Source organism: Lutra lutra, chromosome 10, assembly GCF_902655055.1.
Source record: "Lutra lutra chromosome 10, mLutLut1.2, whole genome shotgun sequence".
NCBI classification, from domain to species: Eukaryota; Metazoa; Chordata; class Mammalia; order Carnivora; family Mustelidae; genus Lutra; species Lutra lutra.
In genome coordinates, this window is record NC_062287.1 from 9,973,961 (window position 1) to 10,000,000 (window position 26,040).

At 50.0% G+C, this 26,040-nt stretch overlaps 1 protein-coding gene across 25 annotated transcripts in view; it reads left to right on the top strand.

Moving 5' to 3' along the window:
- The window catches only part of NCAM1 (neural cell adhesion molecule 1), a 298,788-nt gene that overhangs the window by 231,999 nt on the left and 40,749 nt on the right, over positions 1 to 26,040 (top strand). For 15 of the 25 annotated variants that reach the window (XM_047691566.1, XM_047691573.1, XM_047691575.1 and 12 more), the window contains exons 2-13: positions 303 to 377; positions 2,050 to 2,268; positions 3,307 to 3,450; positions 3,856 to 3,993; positions 5,152 to 5,269; positions 5,691 to 5,857; positions 12,485 to 12,627; positions 18,738 to 18,767; positions 22,884 to 23,034; positions 23,390 to 23,574; positions 23,942 to 24,038; positions 24,362 to 24,532. In XM_047691566.1, coding sequence (XP_047547522.1) covers positions 303 to 377; positions 2,050 to 2,268; positions 3,307 to 3,450; positions 3,856 to 3,993; positions 5,152 to 5,269; positions 5,691 to 5,857; positions 12,485 to 12,627; positions 18,738 to 18,767; positions 22,884 to 23,034; positions 23,390 to 23,574; positions 23,942 to 24,038; positions 24,362 to 24,532 — 1,638 coding nt within the window. The remainder of the gene's footprint in view (positions 1 to 302; positions 378 to 2,049; positions 2,269 to 3,306; positions 3,451 to 3,855; positions 3,994 to 5,151; positions 5,270 to 5,690; positions 5,858 to 12,484; positions 12,628 to 18,737; positions 18,768 to 22,883; positions 23,035 to 23,389; positions 23,575 to 23,941; positions 24,039 to 24,361; positions 24,533 to 26,040) is intronic. The other 10 variants (XM_047691588.1, XM_047691571.1, XM_047691580.1 and 7 more) reach the window with 1 other exon arrangement.

Genomic DNA, 26,040 nt, shown 5'->3' on the forward strand with positions numbered 1-26,040 from the left:
AGCAGGTCCGTGGCCTACTCAAGAGGTCAGAAACGTGGTGGGGGTGTCACCCCAAATCTCCCAGAGGACCCTGCTCTGTCTGATAGGGGACCGCCATTCCACAGGGAAGGATCCGGACCATGTCCATTCCCGGCTTTGGGCCAAGAACCGTGGATTCTTTGGTGACAGGCTCTCAACCCAGACCACATCCTCCCTTCACTCTTTCTTAATGCGAGCAGGGAGACCCCGCTTTTGAAAGAAAGCTCTGGGTTCCCTTCTCAAAAATCCTGATGTGTGTTTCAGCTGGACTCTGTCTTTTTCAGTTTCTCTGCAGGTGGATATCGTCCCCAGCCAAGGAGAAATCAGCGTTGGAGAATCCAAATTCTTCTTATGCCAAGGCAAGTGCCTGAGCCCCGCTGCACCTAAGGAAAGACAGTGAACCCAGTGGCAGCCCGTGGCCCGTGTGTGTGTGGCCGGTCCCGCCCAGAGCTGCCCCACTGGAGGGTTGATGGTGTGGCCAGAGGGCCAGGGAAGCTCTCGGGCCCTCTTCCTTCCCCTCACGAAGGGCTTCCATGACACACAGAAATGTCCTCTGGGCTTCTGCATGGTGGTGGAGGAGGGCTAGGGATTTCCTGAGGAAAGTCAGCACAGTCCCCAAATAGCGAATCACCCCGGATTCCCTGCTCTGTATCCATCCGGAGTTCTCTGCCTGACTCGGGAGAACCGTGCATCAGGGGGTCAGCGTAAGGCTTATTTCTTAGAATCTCCCAGGACACGAAAATCCAGAAAAGTCAGAAACTTGCCTGAAAGACAATTGCACACTGGCGTCTCTTGTGCTGTGAGGATGTGGGTCCCGGGTTTTCCAGGTCTGTCGTGAATACCCATATTCCGTCCTGTGGTCCCCGCGCTGGAGCCCCAGGCTTCTTCGGATCTGGTGTCCTTGTTCTTTGTTTAGAAAATGTGCCCCGTTTCCACAGCTCGGAAATCATCAGGAAGCGGCCTCTGGAGGAAAAGCTTCGGGTTAGACTTTGGATTCCTCGGCTGTGAGAGGACTGGGATTCGGATCGTGGAAGAAGCAGGGCCGTTGAGCTGAGCTAGGTGTAAACCGTGACATTTAGCGAGCAGCTTTTGGCAGGGAGGGGCCTTTAAATGCGAACATGATTTGCGTTGGACGAGGTGCCTGGTGGCTGCTGGATGTGTTCACTCCAGCTTTGCCTTCATTACAGCAGTTTAAATGATCTGGAGATGCAGCCGTGGAGCCCACAGCACATCTTGCAAATAGCGATATTTATTGAAAACATGATGGGCCCTGAAAGGAAGACGGCTTCATTTCCATACTAAGCATCTGTGCAGGGCTGGGTGGTGTGGCCTGGGGAAGGGCGCCGTGCAGAGAGAGCCTGGAGCCCTCGTTCCCGCACAGGGTCTGAGTCGGCCACACAGCCACACCCGCCTCTCCTCGGTGCCTGGGGAGAGGACGCATGGGTGATTGGGGCTGTCTTCCTTGCAAGATTGGCGGAGATGGATGTGTCTGTCTGAGAGGGGTGCTAAAATGACAGTCGTGCCAGTTTTGGCGGGGCCAGATGCTAGAATAAAACGGGTTGGAATCCACGCTCCTAGATGAGCTGGTGTCCCCTTCTCCACTCTGGAGGCCACAGTCTGAGCCCTCACAAACAAGCTGATTAGTTGGCGCAGACTCGCCAGGCCCTTGAGCTCAGATTCTAGATGAATCCCTTCTGCTCTGTCTTCTGGGAGGCTGGAGCTGCTCGCTTAGAAGCCGGCACACAGTAGGTCCTCAGCAAATACCTCTCCATTTCCCTCACCAAGGAGAGACGTACTCACAGGGGGTCATCGAGTTCCTTCCAGGCACTGTGAGTAGTGGTGTGTGTGTCACGACAAAGCACAGAAGCCAGGGGAAGGCGGTATCACGTCCTCCGCATGAATGGTCTCCCTGCAGGGTCATCGAGCCCCATGACCTCTTGTTCGTGGCTCTTGCTGAGTACCCTTGGTCACCCCGGAGGGCACGTCATCTTTTTAACTCCTGCGGTTTGAAAATAATCTCTTCCTCTTCAGTGGCAGGAGATGCCAAAGACAAAGACATCTCCTGGTTCTCCCCCAACGGAGAGAAGCTCACCCCGAACCAGCAGCGGATCTCCGTGGTGTGGAACGACGACTCCTCCTCCACGCTCACCATCTACAACGCCAACATTGACGACGCCGGCATTTACAAGTGTGTGGTCACTGGCGAGGATGGCAGCGAGTCAGAGGCCACGGTCAACGTGAAGATCTTCCGTAAGAGCCGCCCCCGTCTCCTTCCGTATTGCCAGTCCTCTCCTTTGGCCAAGAAGATGCAGGCAGAGTGGCATGTCAGCCGAGGGCCCCCTGAGGCCTTCCTCCTTTCCATTCCCCGAGTCTTTTCTGAACTGAGCGGAGAGCTCCAGCATGTTCTTAAATGATCCTGAGCCAGCTCAGAACTCACAGCCCCGGTTCACACGGATCCCAGCTACCTCCCTCTGGCCTCCATTCTCTAAATTCAAATTACACAGTTCCCAGAGGGCTGCTAAGGGTTCCCCTTCCTTTCTCCAGGCGCTGGCTGACGATCGTACCATTCAAGTTTCCCCTCTTAATTCACTCTCCCCTGCTGCTAATGGAGTCCAAAGGCTCAGTGGGATGTGGGGGGTTATTATCTGAACTCTCTGGGCCACTCAGAGCAGGCGGTTCCCATTGTCAGTGAAACCCAGTCTGGAGGTGGCATCTCATTACCTTGTTATCATGCCTCTGTCTCGTTGGCCAGTGTAATGGTGGGTGACAGCTAATGGAACAGTATTGATTGCCATAGTATTTACTCCCATTAAGCCTGCCTTTTCCCCGTTGTATCTTCAAAATGTTCTCTGCTCTAGGTAAATGGGTTTGGGGTGTCAGACGGGTGGGAGACGGAGGAAGGACTGATGACCTGTCCTTGTAGACTAGGTGTCGTGCCAGTCCTTTCCACCTGGCTTTGTGCTTCATTAGCATCGTCCCACATGGCAAGGGACCCTTGGTTGACAGACTCCTTTACCTCCGTAGACCCTTTCCACACGAAGTACAATGAATTTAGCACTCCGTGAATAGACACTGACTGCCCAACCTCGACACCACGTTCCCCTGCTTACACCAGCTGCTTTGCCTGGCGTCTTGGCCAAGGACAGGGCGGGACCCTCTCTTGGGCCACCGTGTGTTTGGACTGAGAACCGCCTACAGCTGCAGTCCAAGCATTGTGGCTTCAGCGGAAAAGGGTCAGTGAGGGGGAAGCGGCTGTTTGCCCTCACTCTTCTCTTGCTCATTTTCCAGAGAAGCTCATGTTCAAGAATGCACCAACCCCACAAGAGTTCAGGGAGGGGGAAGATGCAGTGATCGTGTGTGATGTGGTCAGCTCCCTCCCTCCGACCATCATCTGGAAACACAAAGGCCGAGATGTCGTCCTGACGAAAGATGGTGAGGCCTGAGTTCCCTGGCAGCTGCCCTTCCACCCAGGCGTTGGGTCCCCTAGGGTTTCCACCTCAGCCAGCCTCTGAGGCGTTCCAACCCAGCTTCAGATCCCGGTGTCCCACAGCCCTGTGTGCCTTTCGGGTCCCGAATGCATGAATGTCCCGAGCTTGCACATTCAGGCGCTTGACCTTGTCTCCAAAGAAAAGACAAATTTCCTGTAGACTTTTGCTCTTGGCTGTCAGTGCCAGGGCCGCATGTCCTGATGTAGGTATAAAGCCACTGCCTCCCTCCACACCCTACCCCTAGCTCTAGATTGTCACTAGGGAAGAGAAGAAGAGCCCTGCAACCTTCCTGCAAATTCCAGAGTTCTCTGACTGACCCTTGGATGAACCCGCCTCTTGTCTCTTCTAGTCCGATTCATAGTCCTGTCCAACAACTACCTGCAGATCCGGGACATCAAGAAAACAGATGAGGGCACTTATCGCTGCGAGGGCAGGATCCTGGCACGGGGGGAGATCAACTTCAAGGACATTCAGGTCATTGTGAACGGTGAGGAGATCCCGTTCTTCCTGCTCTCTCCATTAGTACTGCCTGGTCACCCCCAAATCATGCTCCGTAACTTCCTCTTCGGTCTGTTAAATAAATCCCGTCCTGACTCACGCATCCGTCTCAAGTGAATCGTCCCTCCTGGGACAGCCTCTGGCTTATTTTGATTTTTTTCTGAATCCACTTGCCTTTTGGGTCTCCCTTAACCCGGGGACTTCTAGTACCATTCTTGAATGTCCTTCATTGTCTTACAGCACTGGAAACTTTCCCCGTGCTTTCTAATAAATCCTTATTCATCCTTCATTGTCCTTGATGTTATCATGATTGTGGGGTTAGTGCCCCTTGGTTCAACGTTCAAAGAAAATATTATTATCAATTCAGTCCTCAGAGTAGTCAGAATCATGGGCCGTGGGTTTATTAATCTTAATCTGCTGTGTGTCAAATAAACACACCGTGGAATCGATCTGACATTTACAAGATGTTTACAGGAAATTATAATGTCAGTACTAAGAAAATAAGTAAATTAGGGTTGAATTGTTTTTGGCTTTTGATACATATTTTTTGCCAAATTCTCCCCCTCTCATTCCTTTGGTAAAAACTGTTTGTGCACAGCCCTGTTTATGACAGTGCCAGAGAAATGTCACCTGGTGAGCTGGTGACATCTAACCATTTCCAATTGCTATTAACCATCTAAGCACTGAGAACAGGCATTTTCAACTTTTTCCAGAATCAAGAGCCCCCTTTTGTCCAAGCGTCAGGTTCCACTTACCGTGGTAGCTATAAGATCCATATGCATCGACTGAGAAAACACTTCAAGATATCTAGCTGCTATGAGTTGAATCCTGTTTTAAAAGGAGTAAGACCTATTAATGTAGCTTTTAAAGCTATTTTATTAAAAACCAATATTATATATCACATGTAACGATATCTTGTATTGTCGAAAGCCACTGATGCGTGTCTGTGGATGACTTATTCAGTTTGGAATAATTTTCTAGGACACATCAGAGTTTAGATCCCTCATACAAACTCTGTGGCTGCCCAGAGCTCCTGACCTCCAGGCCGTGACCCCCTGACCTAAGATCCCCCGGAAGTGCCTCTTCTCCAGGCCACTGGGTTCCTCCAGGTTTTCACAACCCCCCTTACAGCTCTTCTTTCCTTCAGTGCCGCCCACCGTCCAGGCCAGGCAGAGCATCGTGAATGCCACCGCCAACCTCAGCCAGTCCGTTACCCTGGTGTGCGACGCCAAAGGCTTCCCAGAACCCACCATGAGCTGGACAAAGTAAGAACCTGGCTCGTGCCTTTTATCGTGGGCTCATGGAGAAGGGAGCGTGGAGCTCCGTGTTGGTGTGTCCGTGGCACGGGTGTGGGCTGCTGGGATCAGCTGCAGGTGTAGCACGGATTCCGTTCTGTAAGCTGCTCTCCCCTCCAGCACTGGATCCCTTCCAAGGGGGCAGAGCTAGAGGGCGTGGTCTGGGAGGCCCCCTTTGGGAGGTTTGTAGGCCGTGTGTAGCCCTTGGAGAGAAACAGAGGTTTAGGCAGAAGCAAAGGTTTGTGTGTGGAAGTACAGTTTGGGGTGTTGACTTTGTGTGAAGACCGAGTCCTTCCGTGGGCTCAGTCTGCATTCCGTGGAGACTGGTTAAAAATAAACTTTGTACTTCCGTGGCCAAAATCATGGCAATTGGCTTTTCTGCACCATGTAGGGACGGGGAACAGATAGAGAACGAGGAAGACGAGAAGTACATCTTCAGCGATGACAGTTCCGAGCTGACCATCAGGAAGGTGGACAAGAGTGACGAGGCGGAGTACGTGTGCATCGCGGAGAATAAGGCCGGAGAGCAGGATGCGTCCATCCACCTCAAAGTCTTTGGTAAGGACGGTGGAGGTCAAGGTCATTATTCTGCCACAATTCCTCTTACCCCACACGCTCGGTCCAGCAGCAAGACCCCATTCTCTCTGCCTTGGAATCTGTCCCAGCTGCAACCACATTTGCCAGCTCCACCCCTAAGCCCGAGTCCACGTTATCTGCCTCCTCTCCTGGTCAGTGACAGCCTCCCAGCCCTCCACCTAGTCCTCCCCCGCCATGTGGTCCCCCTCAGCCCCGCCTCACAGTAGCCAGAATGACCTCAAGCACCATCCTCTGTTTGAAATCCTCCCGTGGCTTCCTGTTGCAACCAGAATAGAATCAGACGGCCCGCCCTGGCCTGCGAGACCTAACCCGAGCTAGCCCCTGCCCTCCTTTCCAGCCTCGTCTTTCCTCCACTTTGCTCCACACCGAAAACTCTCCAACCCCTCAGGCCTTCCTTCTGTGGCTCAGATGACACTTAGCTGCTTTCTTGTCTTCCGGGACATTGCACTTGATACCTCTTCTGCTTGGAATGTCGTTCCCCCACATCTGCTCTGAGCTGCCTTCTGCACCATTCACCTCTCACCTCAACCTGCCTTCTCGATGAATCCTTCCTGCACTGCCCTGGCGAATGCACCACCCACCCCCGCTGAGCGCTTCCATCGGTCTGACTGTACCTTCTTCACCACCCTTGTCCTACCCGACCTGGCCTCATTTCCATATTTGCCCTGGAGATTGTGGTCTCCCACCTCCAAGAAGCAGGTAAACCCTGGGATAGCGGATCGCTGGCTTTTCTGTCTCTTTCCTGCTTTATCTCTGCCACTCCAACCAGTGCCGGCCTCGGGAAGACCTGTGGTAAACATTAGGGACCAACCGGCTGACTGCCTGTGTGTCCCTTGCTTCTTTCCGTGGCCTGTGTGAAGCGGTGCCATCAAAGCCATGAGAAGAGCCCCTTGTGTCTGCTCACTCCATCTTGATAAACTCAGTTAACTTCCATTCATTTGGAACTGAAATGCATCTTGACCTGACCTTGAAAAGAGAATTTGTGGCAGAGAAATGCTTAACCTATTGGCTTTCGACACTTCCTGCTCATGTTTTTTAAAAAGACATGGGGTGCCTGGGCAGCTCAATCAGTTAAGCGGCCGACTCTTGATTTCCGCTCAGGTCATGATCTCAGGGTCATGAGATCAAGCCCGTCATGAGGCTCCGAGTTGAACATGGAGTTTGCTTAGGATTCTCTCTGTCCTTCTCCCTCTGCTCCTTCCCACTTCTCTCTCACTCTCTGTTTCTCATTTAAAAAACAAAACAAAACAAAAAACAGGGAAGCTGGTTCAGTGTAGATGGTGCCGCCAGGCACCGGAGGGCAGCTCTGGTTCATGTGGTTCCCAGGTCGCTACAGTGTGTGCCTGGCGAACCCTCTGGGACCTGCTAGTTGGGTCTGGTCGTAGACCTCGGACGGCTGCAGCTGGACCTGCTCATCATAAATAAATCTTATTTCTCTGTTAATGACAGTTGGGTTTAGAAACAGGTTATCAGTTCTGTTCATAGCAACGGATATACTGGAGAGTGAAAGCTGACAGCCTTGGAAAATATTCTTTTTTTTTTTTTAAGATTTTATTTATTTGTCAAAGAGCGAGCATAAGCAGGGAGAGGGAGAGGCAGAGGAAGAAGCAGGCTCCCGGCTGAGCAGGTAATCTGATGCCGGACTCAAGCCCAGGACCCCGAGATCATGACCTGAGCTGAAGGCAGACGTTTAACTGACTGAGCCACCCACATGTCCCTGCCTTGGGAAACATTCTTGACAGTTCTTATCTAGTTCTCCTCCCCACTCCCTCGGGTTTCAGGTTCTTCCACATTGTAAAGACAGGTGCATTGTTAAGGTAGTCCTTCGTTGAACAGATACTGATGAAGCAGCCGTGTTGCTGGACTGAGGGGCGTCTGAGATATGAGTATGATGTGGTCCTTTAACTCTGACAAACATGGGGAGGGAGAGGAACATAGATGCGTATAAGTGGCCAGCTATGTTTGAGTGCCTGTGTGGGCCCAGCCATTGTCAAAGTGATGAGGATGAATAACACGTGCTCTGTCCTCATCCATGGGCTCATGGATGACCGACGCTGAAATTTTTAATGACGGCCCATTGTAAGGACTTTGGAATGGCAATGGGCACCGTGTTTTAGAGGAAAAGAAGACCTGTGGTCATGAGAGACAGAAGGCAGAGAGGTCATCACAAACCGTTTGCTGTTTCCCAAGCAGGGCTTCCCAGATGAAGAAGGGTGGCCACGGGCGAGGACCCTAGGCCTCCCGGGCACAGACACGGAGGCAGGAAGGATGCGTGCCACGCTGAACGTGAGCTCTTTGCAGACGGACTGTGAACCCCCAGCTACGAGGACGGTGTCTGGCAAATTGTAGGTGCTAGAATTTGCCTAAGGGAAAGCAGAGCCGTTTATTTTATGTGAATGAAGCACAGGCAGATGGTAAGGACGTGAGTCTAGAAATGAGTAACTATCCCTTGTCTTGGGAAATTCTCAGGTGTTAGCACCATAAAGTAATAATAATACCCGACAGGAAGTGAGCGCTTCTGATGTGTCAAGCACCACCTGAAGTGTGTAACTGACTTGTAATCCGCAGCACAAGGCTGTGTGGTGGATTTCATCCTTGTCCTTGTGTCACAAGTGAGGAAACTGAGCCCAGAGAACTGAGTGGCCTACCCAAGGAACCAGGGCTCCAACCCAGGCAGCTGGCTTGGAAGTCCCTTTCCCTGAGCTAGCAAAGGGAAGTTACCACCCCGTGGAGCTCCACTTAACACAGATGACGTCTGAATTACAGATGGGATGGCTGGGAATGTTGAAGGTAGCGTGCCCTCCCTGCGCGCCCCCCGTGCCACCGTGGATCACACGGAACAGGTCTTGGATTCTCTTGCAGGCCTCTCTGGTGCTGGTGGCTGCCCCACGAAGGAGGCGAGGGTACTGAGTCAGGAGCCACGTGCAGCCAGTGGAGAGCGGAGAGTGGGATCAGGTGTAGGGGCGGAGCTAACGAGGCAGGAAGTGGATTCCGCACGCAGGAACTGTGGCAAGGCAGGCTTGGTCTTTCCAGCCCCTTCCTCACCAGGCATCCCCTCCTGCACCCCCCCCCCCCAGTTTCTTCCCCAAGACCACAGCTGGGAGAATAGATGCTATCCAGAAAAGCAAACAGAGGAGAGGGGGCCAGACTCCTGCAGAGACAAGTAAGTAAAGCACAGACTTCGAGGACTCTTGCCCCCATGGAGAACGCGAGCCCCTCTGTGAGCTTCGGGGGAGTTCACATAGCCTCCTGGGAAGCTTCCTCACCTACACACTGTTTTCCTGTCCGCTTCATGTTCTTAACCTCCTCTCCCTCCTCCTCTGGCCTCCCTTGGTTTCGGAGATTGGTAGTAAGGCCAGGACATGGGGTGGGGAGGGGCGGGTGAGGTGGGGCTCCCTCCTCCTTTTACTCTCTGTCCCGCTCCTTCCCCTTGGCTTGCTGCGGGGCCCAGCGCTACGAGGGAAGCGAGGCAGGTTCCCCCCCCCCCCCGTGGAGGCCGAGTTGGCAGCAGTGAGGCAGAAGCACACAGAAACCAGTAGCTCGGATCGTAAAACCAGAGCTCAGAACTCCTGTGATTCAAGACAGGAAGGCAATTAGTCAGTACGGGGCACGTCTAAATTAGAGACTGCCATAATTGTACCTTACCGACATCATTTTTCCCTAAGAAAGGGGGATGTTCTAGCATGCATTGCCCTAGTTATCAGCCAGAAGCTCTTTTTACTAAGTAGTTACATCCTACCTTTCTTTAAATTTGGCAGTGAATTTCCATTGCTTTTCTCCCCCGTGGGCTCTCCTGAAAAAGTATTTTTGTCTCCGCATATTCCTGTTATGCTCACACAAATGCTCATGAGGTCTCATGCTGCTGTGGGCTGAGGCGGGTTCACCAGTGGCCTTGCTTATCTGACCCCTTAGGACCAAAGCAGCCCTTGTGAATTACAGCACCGGGTAAAGGCTGAAGAGAGCTGCACCAGGTCATGTCCAGCCTCTCAGTTCAGAGGAGCAGGGCCCCGGAGCCCTCCTTGGGCTGGGGAATGCAGGAGCCTGGATTGGGGTGGGACTAGACGAGACCACCCCTCAGCGGCAGGGTACAGAGCCATGGGCTTGCCAGAAGAGAAGAGCCGTTGTGCTGGGAAAAGTCCCATGGACATTTGTGCTCCCAGGAGGGTCCGTGGGGAGAAGTGCAATGGAATACTTGGAGGCAGTAAGTCCCACTCTAGCAGGCAGAAAATAGAATGGGGATCCAAAGTCAAGGGCCCACAACAGATGTTAATTAAGAAGGTGTAAGTACCATCTGAAGACAAAACCTGGAGATGTTCCTCTAGATGCTGTGTACAGAGGGACGCGACCTTGCATCTGCCCCTGTTTGTCTAATGATGCCCTTGTCCCAGGGGAGTTATGTAGAACATCCCTTTTCACTCTCAAGAGTGCCCTGATCGGGACAATAAATTATATTGATATTCTAACTCCAAGGCAATATTCTGAGCTTTCAATGAGTTCTGACAATGAGCCTACTGCTTCTGTAGTACAGAGAGTTTAGGTCATTAGTGAGAAGCTTGCCCACCTTCCAACGGCCCTCTGTAAACTATACAAAATCAGCTGTTGTTGATAATGCTTTTAGTAAGAATATAGTTTGCTTTTTTTCTAAAGATTTGTACAGTGGACCCGAAGGCAGATGCTTAACTGACTAAGTCACCCAGGTGCCCCTTCATTACACGTTTCAATCTGTGATTTTAACAGTGTAGAAATTCAACTTCTATTTTATCTTTCTCAGACCTCCTGTCTGTGCCTGGGTGGCTCAGTTGGTTGAGTGACTGCCTTTGGCTCAGGTCATAATCCCGGAGTCCTGGGATCGAGTCCCACATCGGGCTCCCAGCTCCATGGGAGTCTGCTTCTCCCTCTGACCTCCCCTCTCATGCTCTCTCACTCTCTCTCTCTCTCTCAAATAAATAAAATCTTAAAAAAAAAAAAAAAAAAACCTCCTGTCTGGCTGCAGTTAACAGTCCTTTCGTTATGAGTTGTGACCACCTTGGAAGTCTTGTTTATCAAGATCAACACAAAACCTTCCTGTGGGAAAATCTCGCTCAAGTGATCTCCGTCAGTTCCAATTCGTGATCATTTGGCCCCGTTGGATTGAGACGTGCCTGGGTGCTTGCCATCAAAAAAGGACTTGCCAAGCAAGCTGTTTAGTACAGATTAACTGTAGCAGAATATTTGACTAAATGGATAATTTTATATAGAAGCAGGTATTTGCCGCAGAAAATGCACAGCCTAGACATAAAAGCAGAACCGGGGGGGGCCTCAGCTTGTAGGAAGTGTATAGGGAGGAGTTTATTAACCTACTCACGGGTGGCGTATGAATTTGAATATAAAGGAAATGTAATTCTTTCAAAAATTATCCATAAATTTGATTTATTTATTTTTTTTGTTTATCTTGCCTCGTCTTTTTCCCCATTAGCGAAATAAGTTACATTTGTGCTGTGTTATCTTTTCTCTTCTGTGGAAGGTTTTGCAATTTCAGAGTATAATTGTTTTAAATCAGGAAAAGTCAATTTTCTCTAATGTTTTAGCATTTAACTCCTCTTTTGAATCCTCATGTTTTCTGGCATTACCCGAAACATTTGGAAAATGAACCCATCTCATCTCCTTTCCATCCCAGCCCATTCTGCAGCCCCCGACTCCTCTCTGGCCCCATTTCCTTGCTTGAGTCAAAGCTAACACAGCTCTCCCAGTCACTGAGAAGCTCAGAGTCACTTGAACTCCTTCTCATTCCCTCCTTCGTCCTTGCCATGCCTCGTTTGCCCTCTGTTCATCTGGCACTTCGAGCGAAACCTTTCGTGAGCACCTCTCTCCAAGCCGCCCTTCCCCGTCTGCCCCTCCATCCCCTCCTCCTCTGGGACCACCCAGTTCGGGACTCTATTTCGCCACATCTGGGGCCCTGTCAGAGCTTCCAAATTAGTTTTCTCACCTCAAGGTTTCCCCTGTTCTCAGTCATCTTGAGTTCCTTCATAGATTAGCCTTCTTGAAGTACAAACGATCATTTCAGTCCTCTGATCAAACACCACCAGTGGGCTTCTGTCAGTGCCGGGAGACCATTCAAAGCAAGCGCCATAACCAGGCGGCCATGACCCTGCACCTGGGCTGGGCCCCACCTCCCCCTGCCTCCATATGCCAACACCAGCCCCCATCACACTGCCCTCCTCCCGTGTCCTTGCTTCTTTGCTCCCAGTCAGGCAGTTTTCTATACTGAGAATGACTCTCTCCATCCCAAAGTTCCATGTACTGAAGATCTCATGGCCCAGCCTGAAAGCTTTCTCTTCATGAAGGCTTCAACCTCTGCCCTTGCCTTCTCTACACTCTGCCCTGAGTGCTCTTTCTCTAGGATCTTGTGTTTCTTGCTCGCACACTGATGGTGTCATGCACCTACTCAAGTGTACGTCCATCAGGGATTCAGTTCTGTAGCTCCCACAGCACCTAGAATACGGTCTTATACTCCGTAAGTCTGTAACCTGATGAGTGGACGCATGGTTGAATTTAAACCCAGAAAACTAAAAAAATTCAGACAGACTCACACATATTTTATCTTTTCAGCAAAACCCAAAATCACCTACGTAGAGAACCAGACCGCGATGGAGCTAGAGGAACAAGTCACTCTGACCTGCGAAGCCTCGGGAGACCCCATTCCCACCATTACCTGGAGGACCTCTACCCGGAACATCAGCAGCGAAGAAAAGGTATGACATCACCAAGAGTTCAGGGTCATGGGGTGCAGGCTCAAAGCAGGTCATGTCTGCCCAGGCCCCATTCTCTTCGGGGAGCCGGAAGATGGGATGCGGGCCCCGGAGGCCACGCCAGGTTCCATGGCCTCCGTCCTCCAGCCTGATGGCTGTGCAGGGGCAGGGCCACAGGTTCCTGCATAGATCTGCCAGGCTGTGAGGTTTGTGGACGTGGTCAAGTTAGACGTTCTGGGGAGGAAGTGGGGAGTGCTTTTCAAACCCAGGATTACGGAGCTCTGAGGAGCAGGGAGAAGCCAAGAACTTGGGGGTCCAGCTCTCATCCTCTAAAGAGTCCTGACAGGAATGTGTCCTGGAAATAGCAGGGATCAGGATGAGCCCTATGAATTCTCCTTGTGTTTCGTAGCCTCACGCTGTACATGCACTTATGCACAAAAGCTTGGTTGCCTTTGTGTCTGCCTGTATTTCCGGTCACATTTGGATATCATTTTGTTCTGAAGGCAAAAATAATTAGCAGTTTCTTCATGATGATGATCACACCGGGTTCTCCGCTACATTCTAAGCACTCAGCTTCAGCTCTCAGTAGCACATGGTAGCAGGCTTCCTGGTAGTTTGAAATGACTGGGGAGATTCAGCTTTAAAGCATATAGATTTATAGACCACTGGAAAGCTGTCATTGTCATTGACAGTATATACGGATTGAGGTATCCCCACATCAAGCAGCCCTTTGCTCCTGAGTGGGCCAAAAGCAGGAGGAAGAGGAGGCTTCGTTTTAAAGCAACTTCTCCAATCTCATCTCCTATGCCCTGTAGTATAGGGCTTCATTTTAGTTGGCCAGAGCTTTGTCACCTGGTCAGGAGTAATGGCCTTAGCCTTAAAGAACTTTTATAAGGGATTGCTTATTGACCACAATGTCACAGTTGATAGATCTTCACTCTTCTGCCTGCCTAAAGGAAATCCCTACAGAGGGTAAACTCAAAGTCAAAAAAGAGATAGGGTGGCAGAGCAGATCCACATTTGGGATTTGAACTTGAGGATCTGGTTTCTGCCCCATGAATAAAAGACAAAATGAAATCAAAAGGAACAAAAACTGCTGTTCCAAAAAGTCCATTATTTTTTGCAAGTTTTAACTCCACAGTTGAATTCAACTTAACAAAAGCTCAAGGAACTGCTAAGTATTTTTGAAACTCGCATATGCTGTTCGATATTGTGGAAACCAACTAGATTAAGAAATGTGGTGTTTACTTGGACACTTTCTTTATCAACATTGGAATTAAACCCTAAGCTCAGATTTCAGCTCCCATCGTGTGTGTTACGTGGATTGAATGTACATTTCAGGGCTCACACCACAGGGCTGCGGCTTGGCACATATCCCTACATCAGGCTTGTGATTTGTCCAGAACGACCCAGTGTATATCGCTGACCTACAGGGAAGGACAGAAATAATATCTATCCCAGATGAATGATGCTTTTAAATTCGATGTCTTTTCTAGGAATAACTTCACAGCTAAGCTAGACCGGAAAGGTTATTAAGATTTGTGTCTATCCTAAGTTCTTTCATAGGTGGGCACTTCTGGCCTGTATCTGTGAAGTCATTTTTACAGAATGAGAACAAAAAACCAGGCACCAGTCCACACTCATACTTACTAAGTATTGAGACAAAAGGCATCCAGCAGAGACCATCTCCGACCAAGGAGGGTTGCATAATTCAGCTACTAGTGTAGATCATTTGTCTCAATCTGGGATAATTATCTAAGCCCAGCCACATAGGTCGTATTGTGGTTTCTTTGACTATGGACTGCCTTCAAGTTTACTCAGAGCGACATTACTGGAACATGTGTGAATCCATGTTAGAACAAGTCCTCCAGACCAGCCAGTGCCATGACACCGTATTAACATATTTGCCTACGTAGAAACCCTACGTAGAAAAGTTGCCATTTCTATTAGTTATATATTAATGCCAGAGAGGCTTGATGTCCATCTTACGCCATGGAGAGCTCATAATTAAGAGAACAAAGATGGCCGGCTCCATGCCAGCCGGAGTCTGGGTAGTCAATTTCACTTTCATCTGGCAGCAACCCCCCGTGTTCTCCCCCATCTGAAGGTGCATCGTATATGATCAGGGATCTAGATGATCAGAGGCACAGTGTTGTAGTAGTGAAAGAAAACAATGTCCTTTTTCAAGTCAGGATGGTACATGAAGCAGATAAAAACAGACGATTGTATCTACCTGTAAAGCTCAGGAAGGCTCCTGAGAATTAGACCACACACAATGCTGGGATCCTAGAGGTCAGGAAGGAGGGTCCCGTTTGAGGTTGTCCAGTCTCAGCCAGCACTCACTTTGCAGATTATCTGCCTGAAAGGCTCGTGGTCCCTCCCTGAAGGGTGACGGTGTCTGTCCTCTCCAGGCAGCTGGCCAGTGCTGATGATCCGGAAGGTCTCCTTCCTTGCCCCGCCCACTGCTCAGTCTTCCCACCTCTGCCCCTCAGTCCTCTGGGTGAGAACTCTTGGCTTTTCCACTAGCTTCCACTCTCTGTCCCTTAGACACTCACTGGTCTTCCCCGTTTCCCATGCCGTGGGTTCAACCTCTCGTGCTTCCTGGTGGTCCCATCCCAGAGAGCTTCAGTCCCCGGGCGCGCCCCTAATGTTTTGTGGAGCCGGTGTAGCTAATGCGGATTTCCATGCAGTGACCTGCTCCCTTGTTCTGGATGCTTCCCTGTTCTGGGTGCCGTCAGGCAGCTGAAGTGTTAGCGCTGTTGCCATTTCCTCATTCTCCCTCCTCCTCTTGAGCTTGTGGTCAACTAAAATGCTCAGCTCGTTTTTATACAGACGGCACTGAGACTACACACCCCCTTGTCCTGTTCTTATGCAATTGATTGCTTCACCAAAAATGCAGAATTTTGTATTTCTGCTAAAAATTGTTTTGTTTGTTGTAGCCCAACGTTCCTTTCCAGGGTCACTATGGCAGTTGGGGAAGGCTCTCCCTTCCTGGGATGGTACTGCCGGTCCCCCTCCCTCTCAATGCCAGCAGCCACCTCTAATTCATTTTGAGGACCACCAGTACCACATATACAAACTCTTTCTGGCTTCAGAAACATTTTAGTCCATCTTCCTGGCTTGCCTCAGAGCTGTCATTAGAGGTCTGTAGGTCTCAGGCATTTCAAGCCACGTGGACCCACCCCCACCCTGACCTCCACCCCGGTTTTGTTTATGTGTTTTTAAAGTAATGAGGTCTAAGAGTGGTGACCTCCACTTCACAAGGCCCAAAGGCAGGCAGCTCGGTACCCTTTCCCAGTCCAGCATTGGTATTAGCCGTTGCCTCCAGTCTTGCATGAACACTTCCATGAAACATCTTTGTGCAAGCCGCTGATGAAAATGTCAACTGGGACAGGGTCAAGTGCAGAGCCCTTAGAATACTCTCATGACTTCCCTCTGGGTCACTGGCTCAGATGGAGCCCCTACCGCCACGGTGCTCCTCGTGATTGTGATGACATTTGTGGAAGGCTCAATGATTTCTTCAATAAAGTTGGTTACAGTATAAGCTCGTTAGAACAGCTTGATCTTTTGCTTCATTGCTTAGTTACGTCTAGTATTTGTCTAGACTTAACTAAGTCTAGGTAGGGGTGTCTCTTCTTAAGAGGAGAGAAAAGGCTTCCAACCATAGGCACAGAGTTAGTAACTTTCTAATGGACCCTAATATTCCTCTTCATTAAAAAAAAAAGTTGGGGGGGAAAGCAAGCAAAAGCCCATCACTGAGCCTGATAGCCACACCCTGCCTGCTCGTGTCTCTAGGTGGAGCCCGGCTGCTCCTTGGAGACTGCCGACGGTCAGTCTGCTAAGCTTCAGTTATAATTGGGTTGGTTTTGCTCACCAGCCGATAAGAGCTAAGGTAAATTTGGGTCATGAAGACCATTAGGGTAGATCATCTGTCTGAAAGTTAATCCATTCCTTAGTCTCTATTATGTTGGCCAAAAAGAAGACAAACCATCTATGAACATCGTAATGGGGATTGGTTTGACCCACGTGTCTGGAGGTCCTCGCGATAACACAGAGGCAAAGAAAGGTTGCCCACCCCCATCCTCTCATCGCTCATCCTACCTAGACTCATTTTAAATATTGCCAGGTATGTGAGTGAGCGGGGCTAAGTTCCAGGTGCCATTTACATACTGAGCGAGACCTTTGGAGGCTGACTTGCACAATCTGTCGCTAGCAGAACACTTTCGCTGTGTGCTTATTTGAACATGACTTTGAAATGACTGGTAAAGAAATTCATATGAAACCTTAATATTTAAGGAAAAGAAGGGGGGCAAAGAGTTGAGATCAGAAAAGATAGACAAAAAATGGAATTTCATGAGCCTTGAGTCTTTAGCTGGTGGAGTATCCCACAAATGCCACAAAAAAGAGAGAGCTTTGAAATTCTGGAGTCATTGGAAACCGGATGTTTCTGTCACCGGCAGGAATTCCTCTTCCATACAGCCTGGGTGCCCGCGCGTAAACACTGGAAAGGGTGCCTGTATTGAGCAGTTAGAGTCTGGCATATTCTGCCTGTGGGCACAGGTAGAGGACACTTGAGGACAACGGTAGGGGGCTTCTTCTAGTTTATTTACACATTCCTAAAGACTTGTGTGTGAGATAATCGAATGTGCATATGAAAAGAACCTGGAACGTAAAATTTCTGGAGCATGACCAGTCCTATCCTAATGTGTTTCTGTGTGTTTGTATCAGATTGTCTTCAAGTGAGCCACACCCCATCACCAAGTTGTCAGGGCCAAGGTATAGCCCACCATTCCCTGAGACACACAGGCCAGAGGTCAGGCTACCGGAAATAGTCTTGTTCCTAGCAACTACTTATTCTGAAAGCCACAAAACCATAGTGATCTGGGAGAGAAACAAGAAGACTCAGATTTGAAAAGCAAATAACTCCATACGATATAGCCCTTAAAAAACGATCTTGATTCACACAGCCCTGGCATGTGACAGACAAGCTTCTCAGTGATGTGAACTTGGCAACCACGTTTGACATGTTGGCCCACTGTCCCTTTGGTCTCTGCATGTTCGTTCCTCTGTTCTCACTTTTTTCTTCATTTCAACATCACGTGGCATCATCCAACATTTCCCTCCTCGTTCCTCCCAAAAGCTCTTTCCGTTTAGTGGACTCTTACTAAATGTTCGCTAACTCATTTGCGTTTCCTGGATTGCATCGCTGTGTCTCTGGCCTCTGTTCTTTCCTTTCTCTATCTGAACATCAGGGACAACCAGGCACTTGTGCCGTCTAATAAAAAGAACAATGCAGGTATGATGTTTTTCAATCCCAGTATGAAAACAGACATGCCATCAGCATCGTAGATTCCCAAGTGCTGGATAAGTAAAATATCTGAATGTGGGCAGGAAAATACCCAAGCCTCTGTGCTTCTGAGTTGACTCATGAATGCCATGTTGGATGACGGTGGTACACGCTCGAGCCCGCATGCCATCTGGGCGTTCCTCCAGAGCTGGCCACAACAGTGTGCTGGCCTGAAAGTTTCCTGCCCCACAACTTTAACGAATTCATGCTCACCATTCCTGATATACCTCTCTGCTCCTTTCTTAGTTCTTTTTTTTTTTTTTAAGATGCAAACTTGATTTTTAATAGGATGCATGCAACGAGTTAGAAAAATGCATGAGCACAAAATGGCATTCGTAGTTTTGCGATCAACTGTCTAACAGAATCCAAAGGAGGAAACCTACCCTCTACGTGTATCTCTAGATTATGTGGTTCGTATTAGGGGTGTCCTCAAATATGACAAGAAATGCTCAAGACATTTTAAAACAGAAGCAGTTGAACCCGTCTGCTGGTGTCCATGTGTATGCCTACCAAAGATTAGGAAAGACTTCTCCTTTGAATGATACATCATAATGTGCAGAAAGTGGGGGGAAGTGGAACATGAACTGCCTCCTAACCTAAAGTGGGTGATAAACACATCATTGAAAGTGGGTCTTGGACAAAGTTCTGAGTTAAAAAAAAGCAGCTGCATGTGCACGGAACACAGTGTTATACATCAATGTTCTGAAGCAACATGTTGTAAAATTTTACTGCTTTCTTGTTGTGTTTTATATCTTGTTCTCTCCAGGCTTCGTGGACTCGACCAGAGAAGCAAGAGGTATAGCTTACCTGACCACTAGCCAGTCTTTAGTTTTCGAAAGCATTCTAGCTTAACTCACCATTCCAGTTCAATAACCAGACATGCTAAACTAATTAGTCCTAGAGTTAGATTAAAGAATAGGTCGATAGTGGTAGACGTTACTTAGCAATAGTGGCGTTCTAGGGTGAGCAAGCAAGCTGTGTTGGGAGTGGATGAACAAAATCCTTATTACTTCTTAAAATTGGATCTTATTCTCTTGCTGGTGCTGGTAAAAATCACATCCAGGTAATTATGCTTACAGAAATAAATCGCTCCAATTCCCAGGCCAGGCGTTTTGAAATGACAATTTTTTTTTTTTTTTTTTTTTTTTTTTACTCTCACCTGGTTGATGGGGCTTTGGGTCATAAAGTCATGGAGTTAGTGGTCTAAAAACCCACTCAACCCTTCCCAGCTCAACTCATCTTGTTGCTCGCTTGTTTTATAATGATTGGTCTCGGTAAATGATCCCATCACATCCCATTTCGTGTCAAAGCAGTGCAGACAACATCTCTCCTTGGTTTGCCCAAACTGCTAAACACATGTATGTCACTTTCACAGAGCATTAAATTTATGAGATGAGCACGATTTGGCACAAGCAGTTGTATGTTTTTTAGAAGTCCGTAACATTTAGCCCTTGAGATTTCTCTGACTACTTGCTTCAGCTCGGGGAACGTGGGACTTTGTTTGAAAACTGAAGCTAAATATTAATCTTAAGAATTTAATGTTACCCACCCAGGACCCTAATTACAATCACGCCTATCGTTGTTTTCACTGATTTGTGTGATTAAGTGACAGAGAGTGAAATAAGAACCAGTATGCTTCCAAGGGGGTTAGAGGATCCAACTCACAAGTATTTCTTTAAAAACTAGCTTTTGTCTCTTCTCCAGAGGAAATTTTGATCTTGTAATAGTATAAACGTAGACTACGGAAATCCTATACACTATATTCTAATCGGGTAACCCGGTCCTCTTGGTCTCCCAGAAATGATAATTATTCGGAAAACATAACTCTTGTGTTCAGGTCGTGGCTATAAATATTTAATGCTGTTTAATATTGAAGAGTTGACTGCCTGTCCCCAGGCACTGATCCTAGTTTCTGCACATGAACACATGGTCGTGATCAAACCCAGTGTCTGATAATCTCTCTTCGTATCCTACCTTCTTCCTCGTCATGGGGACCGTAGTCAAGTGCACATCTTGCTGAAATCGCTCCGTGCTGTCCCATCCTGGTGTTGTATTACCCCAAAGTCACGGACCCACTGGGATTGGGGAAGGGAGAAAAGAAGGGTTCGTTATCACCCACTTCTGAGCAACTACAGAAGTTGCTACTACAAGTTCTGCTTGGCCTTCTGCATCTTCCCCTGTCATTCTGATGTGGACCTGGCTGGAAGGGGAGGGGAGATTCATCAGGGAGCATTAAGGGATGGTAGGAGAATTATTATTATAAGTGGAAGTAATAGATTTACTCCCAGGAAAGCAGACAACTCACTTCCGTTCTCCAGAAGTATCCTTATCTTGAGTATCTCACTCTGGATGTAATTGACTTTCAAGTGAGTGCCGCCCCTTGGGCTCAGAAGTTCCATTCCTTCCTATTTGTCTCATTCAGAGACAAAGACCTTTAAGTCCAGATGAGTTCCAGAGAAGGCTTGGGCTATGGCCAGTTTTTTTCTGTAAGCTCGGAAAATTAGCACTTTCATCTGGAACAAGGGATACAAAAAATGTTTTGATGAGAAGGTAACTGTAATTGCCCTACATTGCTATTTTTGCAAAACAGGGTCTTCTTGTCCCAGCCGTCCTTCCATTCTTGCCCAGGGATCATCTGCTTCCTCTGCAAGGCTGAACTGTCAGCAGGACCCCTACCTGGATGGCTCATAGCTGGCACTCCTTGCCTTTGTCCTGGTGCCACAGTAAAACATTTCAGAGGGAAACAGTCTAATCGCACTGGAAGTCTGTGTGCTTCCCCCTGGAGCACGAACTGGGCATCTGACAAATTCCCATCCCCAATCCTGTCGTGAGCCACTGCGAAACAAGAATTCTGTGTAGAGGAGTGTCTCCTGGCCTCTTGACACCATGAAATGAGAAAATTTTCCACACAGAGAAATTTAGACCACCTAGAAGGGGAGGAAATCATGGCTGTCAATGAAACCACTTCCCAAACTTCTCTTCAACCACTTTCTAGAACATTCTGAGTAGACTGGTCATGCTCTGCTTTGTTGTTGTTACTGTCCTCCTCTTCCCTACATGACTCTCTTTGCATCTTTTGCTGCAATATTGCTTCCATTGTGGAAATGTTCTCTTGACTTCCCAATGATCTGGTCAGTTTTCCATGTTTATGGGTGTTGAGCCCAGGACAAGCTTGTCTGTATGACACACGATCATAGTTCAGCCGCTGGCCGGTATCACGGTCGGCTGAACCTGTGTTCTCACTGAGATAACCAGAAGGGCAGGGGGTAGATCTCGAGCCTTTTCTGCCTTTATCCCATTGTGTCTGGGGCAGAAAGGAGTGGCAAACCGGTCAGGTCAGCTCTCTAGAGGTGTTTGCAGGGATGCCCTCGATGCCACTCGCTTAGACTGATGGGTTCATTTTTGGATGGCTCATGGAAGTGCCACTGGGGTGTATTGGGACAACCCTGTCAGCCCACAATAAAGGGGGTCCTAGGATCCAGAGACCCTGCGATGTCTCACGGCTTTCTAGTCAAGTGCTCCACACCCGTCTGTGGTCACCTCTCACTAATGTGTAGCATCTCCTCAGCCAGTCAGCCTTGCAGATCTACGGGTCAGATGAGGTGAGAGCCTGGGCTTCGGGCACTCCTCTGAGAGCAGAATGGCCCGTAGGCAGTGGTGATTTTGCTCGGCCGTCTGCCTCCTTGCCTGCACTGGTGTCCAGCTTCCAGATACCTACCTCAGTGGGGCTTAAATGCCTGAGATGGATTAATTCCTTAGTGATGGTCAGAGGGACTTCTTGGGTCCCTTAGGTCTGTGAAGACTGCCCCACAAGGCCCATGGAACCTTGTGTTTGAGCTGCCCAAACCGGCTGTGTGTGACATTGCAATTCTGGGTTTCGGGCTTCCAAACCAGCACATCAGAAGAACCTGAATGAAACAGGTGTTCTTTCATTCTTTAAAGGCCCAGCCCCATGGGACGACAGGTGCCATATGGAGAGCGCTCCCCTGGCCGTCTCCACAGAATATCATGTGCTAGAGATAAGAGTGTGCCCCAGCCTACGAGGAGCGAGACTCCTTCTTCAGATTACCAACTTTCTTGAGGATCTGACCTTGGGCAACGTGCCCAGACTTTTCCTAGGCTGGCAACCATTTCACTTCGAGCATCAAGGCAGGAGCCCCTTGGACATATTCCAGAACCCATTGCCTAGGAATCACAGGCTTATTCCCCCTTTGACCAATCACTGGAATTCCAGAGACTGGGGAAGCCAATTACATTATCAAGGGCTAGAATGCAGAATCTGGTGGTGACTGCCTGGGACTCTGTGCCACTGTCCCTGGAGAGGGGACCCAGGGACCTCACTTCCAGCTCAAGAGTTCCTCACCACTGAGCTGTTGGACTTTCTCTTGAATGAAATTATTTCACTTTTAAGCCTTCAGGAAGGCAAGGCATCTGCAGAAATATAGGTTTCTTGTATAAGTGCCTGCACTTGGCGTGCTCTGATTTCCCATTATGCATACGTGCACCATGGAGCTGCCAGATGGGCAGACGCCTGGAAGGAAAGCACAGGGCGCAGGTTTCCCAGAATCTCAGGACGCAGAGCTGTTGCTGCTGGACTCTCCACTGGCCAGGGCTTTTGCTTCCATCTTAGATGTGCCAAAGTCGTCTTGGGGGACCTTGCTTGTCCTTGTCCCGAACCAATCTTGGCACGGAGTCTAGGCTGCTTCCCATGAACTGAGTCCCATTTTCTATTTTGGATGCACTCGAGTTCCCGTGGCGCTCTCCAGAGCCTCCCACACTAGCTGGGACCATAAGTAAGAGACATGGGCACAGCTTGGGGAGAGAAGGTGAGACTAGTCCCAGACAAGAGATGGCCCGGTCTCCTCCCCCCACGCCACCATGGGCTCTCACGCACTCTCTTCCCTCCCGGCAGACTCTGGACGGGCACTTGGTGGTGCACAGCCACGCCCGCGTGTCGTCCCTCACCCTGAAGAGCATCCAGTACACGGACGCGGGAGAGTACGTCTGCACGGCCAGCAACACCATCGGCCAGGACTCCCAGTCCATGTACCTGGAAGTGCAGTGTGAGCTGCAGTTGTGGAAGGATGAGGGGAGGGGACCGTGCAGGGTCGGGCTGAAAGGGGACAACGGCAGCCAGAACCCGAGCTGCATCCCACTGGCTCTGCTCATGCTCCTGGTGGCAGTTGCCCGAGCCATTCCAGAGCTCTGTCCCCAAGTCATCCCCTGACACTGTCCCAAGCTCACGAGCCCTTCTGTCCTCCCACGTGGCTCATAGGACCGCTGAACCAGCCTGACCTTCACTACATCCCAGCGCTGGCTCTGTTTGGGGCGCACCCGCCCTCCAGGGGCTGGGAGACGGGGCGTATGGGGCTCCTATGTAGTCGTGGTCTTCCTGATCGGCATTGTGGTTCCTTGCAGATGCTCCCAAGCTGCAGGGCCCCGTGGCCGTGTACACGTGGGAGGGGAACCAGGTGAACATCACATGCGAGGTATTTGCCTACCCCAGTGCCACCATCTCGTGGTTTCGAGATGGTCAGCTGCTACCGAGCTCCAACTACAGCAATATCAAGATCTACAATACCCCTTCCGCCAGCTATCTGGAGGTGAGTCGGGGCGGGGGCAGGGGAGCGGGGAGAAGGCACCGTCCGACTCCGGATCGGCTCCTCTATGCAGCTAACATCTTCTCACTTGCTTCTCAGACATCCTGTCCAGGGGAGCCATCGGCTACAGAAGAAACTGAGCCTCAGCCCTGCCCCTTTTCTCTCCCTGGGGCCGGGTCATGGCCCGGGAGGCCAAGGGTGCCCCTTCTCGCTGGCCCCGTGGCAGTTCTCTCTGGCTTCAGGTTGGGTTGGAGCTTATGGTTCATGCTTTCCGGGTTCTTTTCTTTACAAATTCATCCAATAAATAAAGATCTGAGTTGGTGGCCATTGCTTGGGACACTCAGAACCCACGAGTTCCTTCTTTCCAAAGGTGACCCCAGATTCCGAAAACGATTTCGGAAATTACAACTGTACTGCAGTGAACCGCATTGGGCAGGAGTCTTTGGAGTTCATCCTTGTCCAAGCAGGTGAGCCCCCTCATGGCTGCGCTACCCTTCCCCTTGCTGGCCTGGTCCATGCCCTTCGGTGACACCAGGAGAGTGAAAGAAGAGAAGGCTGGAGGGCCAAAGACAGAGAGAGGGGGTCAGGAAGCAGGGAGCCTGTGGAGGCTGGAGGGTGTGGGCACAGGACCTGTGGGGAGAGGATCATATGGTGAGGCGGGCTGGGGGACGGGATCTAGGTGATAAGATTCCCAAGAATGAGCAGAAATGAGAGACTCGCCTTGTGGCCAAGAGTTCTGTCCTGGACCTGGTGAGGCTTACCAGGGTCTTCATCTGTACCCTCCCCACAGACACCCCATCTTCGCCGTCCATCGACCAGGTGGAGCCATACTCTAGCACAGCACAGGTGCAGTTTGATGAGCCCGAGGCCACTGGTGGGGTGCCCATCCTCAAATACAAGGCGGAGTGGAGAGCCGTGGGCGAGGAAGTGTGGCATTTCAAGTGGTATGATGCCAAAGAAGGTAAGCAGGGAAGAGCAGGCACTCCCTTTAGGAGGATGGGCTGCTTGGTGTTGGGCAGACACTCCCCCCAGGCCCTGCACCCTGACAGCCCACGGGGGTGGCATGGCACACTGCTGTCAGCTGCTGAGGGTGCCACAGGCCAAGCCCTGCCAGCCGTTCATCTCCCTGGGCTGCAGCCCCATCCCCATCCCTTGAGAATTAGGGCGCACTTGCATCTCCTCTAGAATTGTTGGCCTTCCGTGCCCTGGTACCCAAGGATCTGCTTCCCAGGACCATGCCAAGGTGGGCGAGGCCGTGTCAAGCACGTTCCAAGCAGAAGCCCTGCTTAGGTGCTGGGCACAACCAGAGGAGTCCAGCCACCCCTGCCCTGCAACTTTGGGGGTCCCGCGCTGCGGATTCTCTGCCATCACCTACCCTCTGTCCTGCCTGGTGGACTCAGGGACTGTCATGTACTTAACGGTGTTGACCAAATAACAAACTGCCCGAGAGTAAAGTCTGCTCTTAAATCCATGCTGTGATATATTTCCAAACCCGAAGTTCAGAAGGTGACCCTTGGACGCCTGCAGTTGGAAGATTCTGAGCCCAGACCATTTTGCCCCAAGGACCGAGTGTATAACTGTGTCCGACTCTCTGTTTGGGGTTTAACCACGTCTGTGAAGCTTGCTTTGTTTCTGTAGAAAGTCTTAATTCTGGTCCTATCTGTGGTGACGGAGCAGCCCCCTCCCAACACGGTTTTACTGAGAATTTGTTTCACCAGGAAGCTTTCATCGCTGTTTTCAGTTTGGGGGGAGGGGGCCTGGGAGGAATTTCTGTGAGTCAGGATTGGAGCCAGGAGAAGACAACCTCTTTACACCCTAACTTCCTCTGAAAACGCACATCACATTCATGGCGAGTTGGTCCCATGTTACAATCTGTCCAACTGGCTTTTTTTTTTTTTTCTTTTTGTCATGGCTACAGCTAGATGAAATATAAAAAGTATATATTTTAAAATTCAAGTATAATGAACTTTCTAGTTTTATTTTTGATGTAGCACACTCCATTTCCAGAACTTTCTGGTGATCCTGAACTCAGCACCCATTCAACACGAACTGGGGAGTTCCCAGTCCCCCCTCCCGCCTGCCCTGGCAACGGCCATTCTACTTCCCGTCTCCGGGTAGCTGACTACCCCCAGGACATGTGTGAGCGGAATCGTCCCACCATCCTTTTGTGTCCGGCTGATTTCACTTAGCTGACGTCCTCGGGGTTCATCTACACTGTAGCCCATGTCAGAGCTTCCCTCCTTGTTAAGGCTGACTGATTCTCCATTGAGTCCACAGCCCGTCCTGGGCGCCCAGTCATCCCCACGGATGGACAGGGCCGTCGTTTCCACCCTTCGGAGGTTGTAAGTCATGCTCCAGTGAACGTGGGCACCAGGTGTTGGTTCCAGGTCGTGTTTTCAAAGCTTTTGTGTGTATCCCCAGACAAGCAGTCGCTGGATCACGTGGTGACAGCAGGTTAAGGGTCCGAGG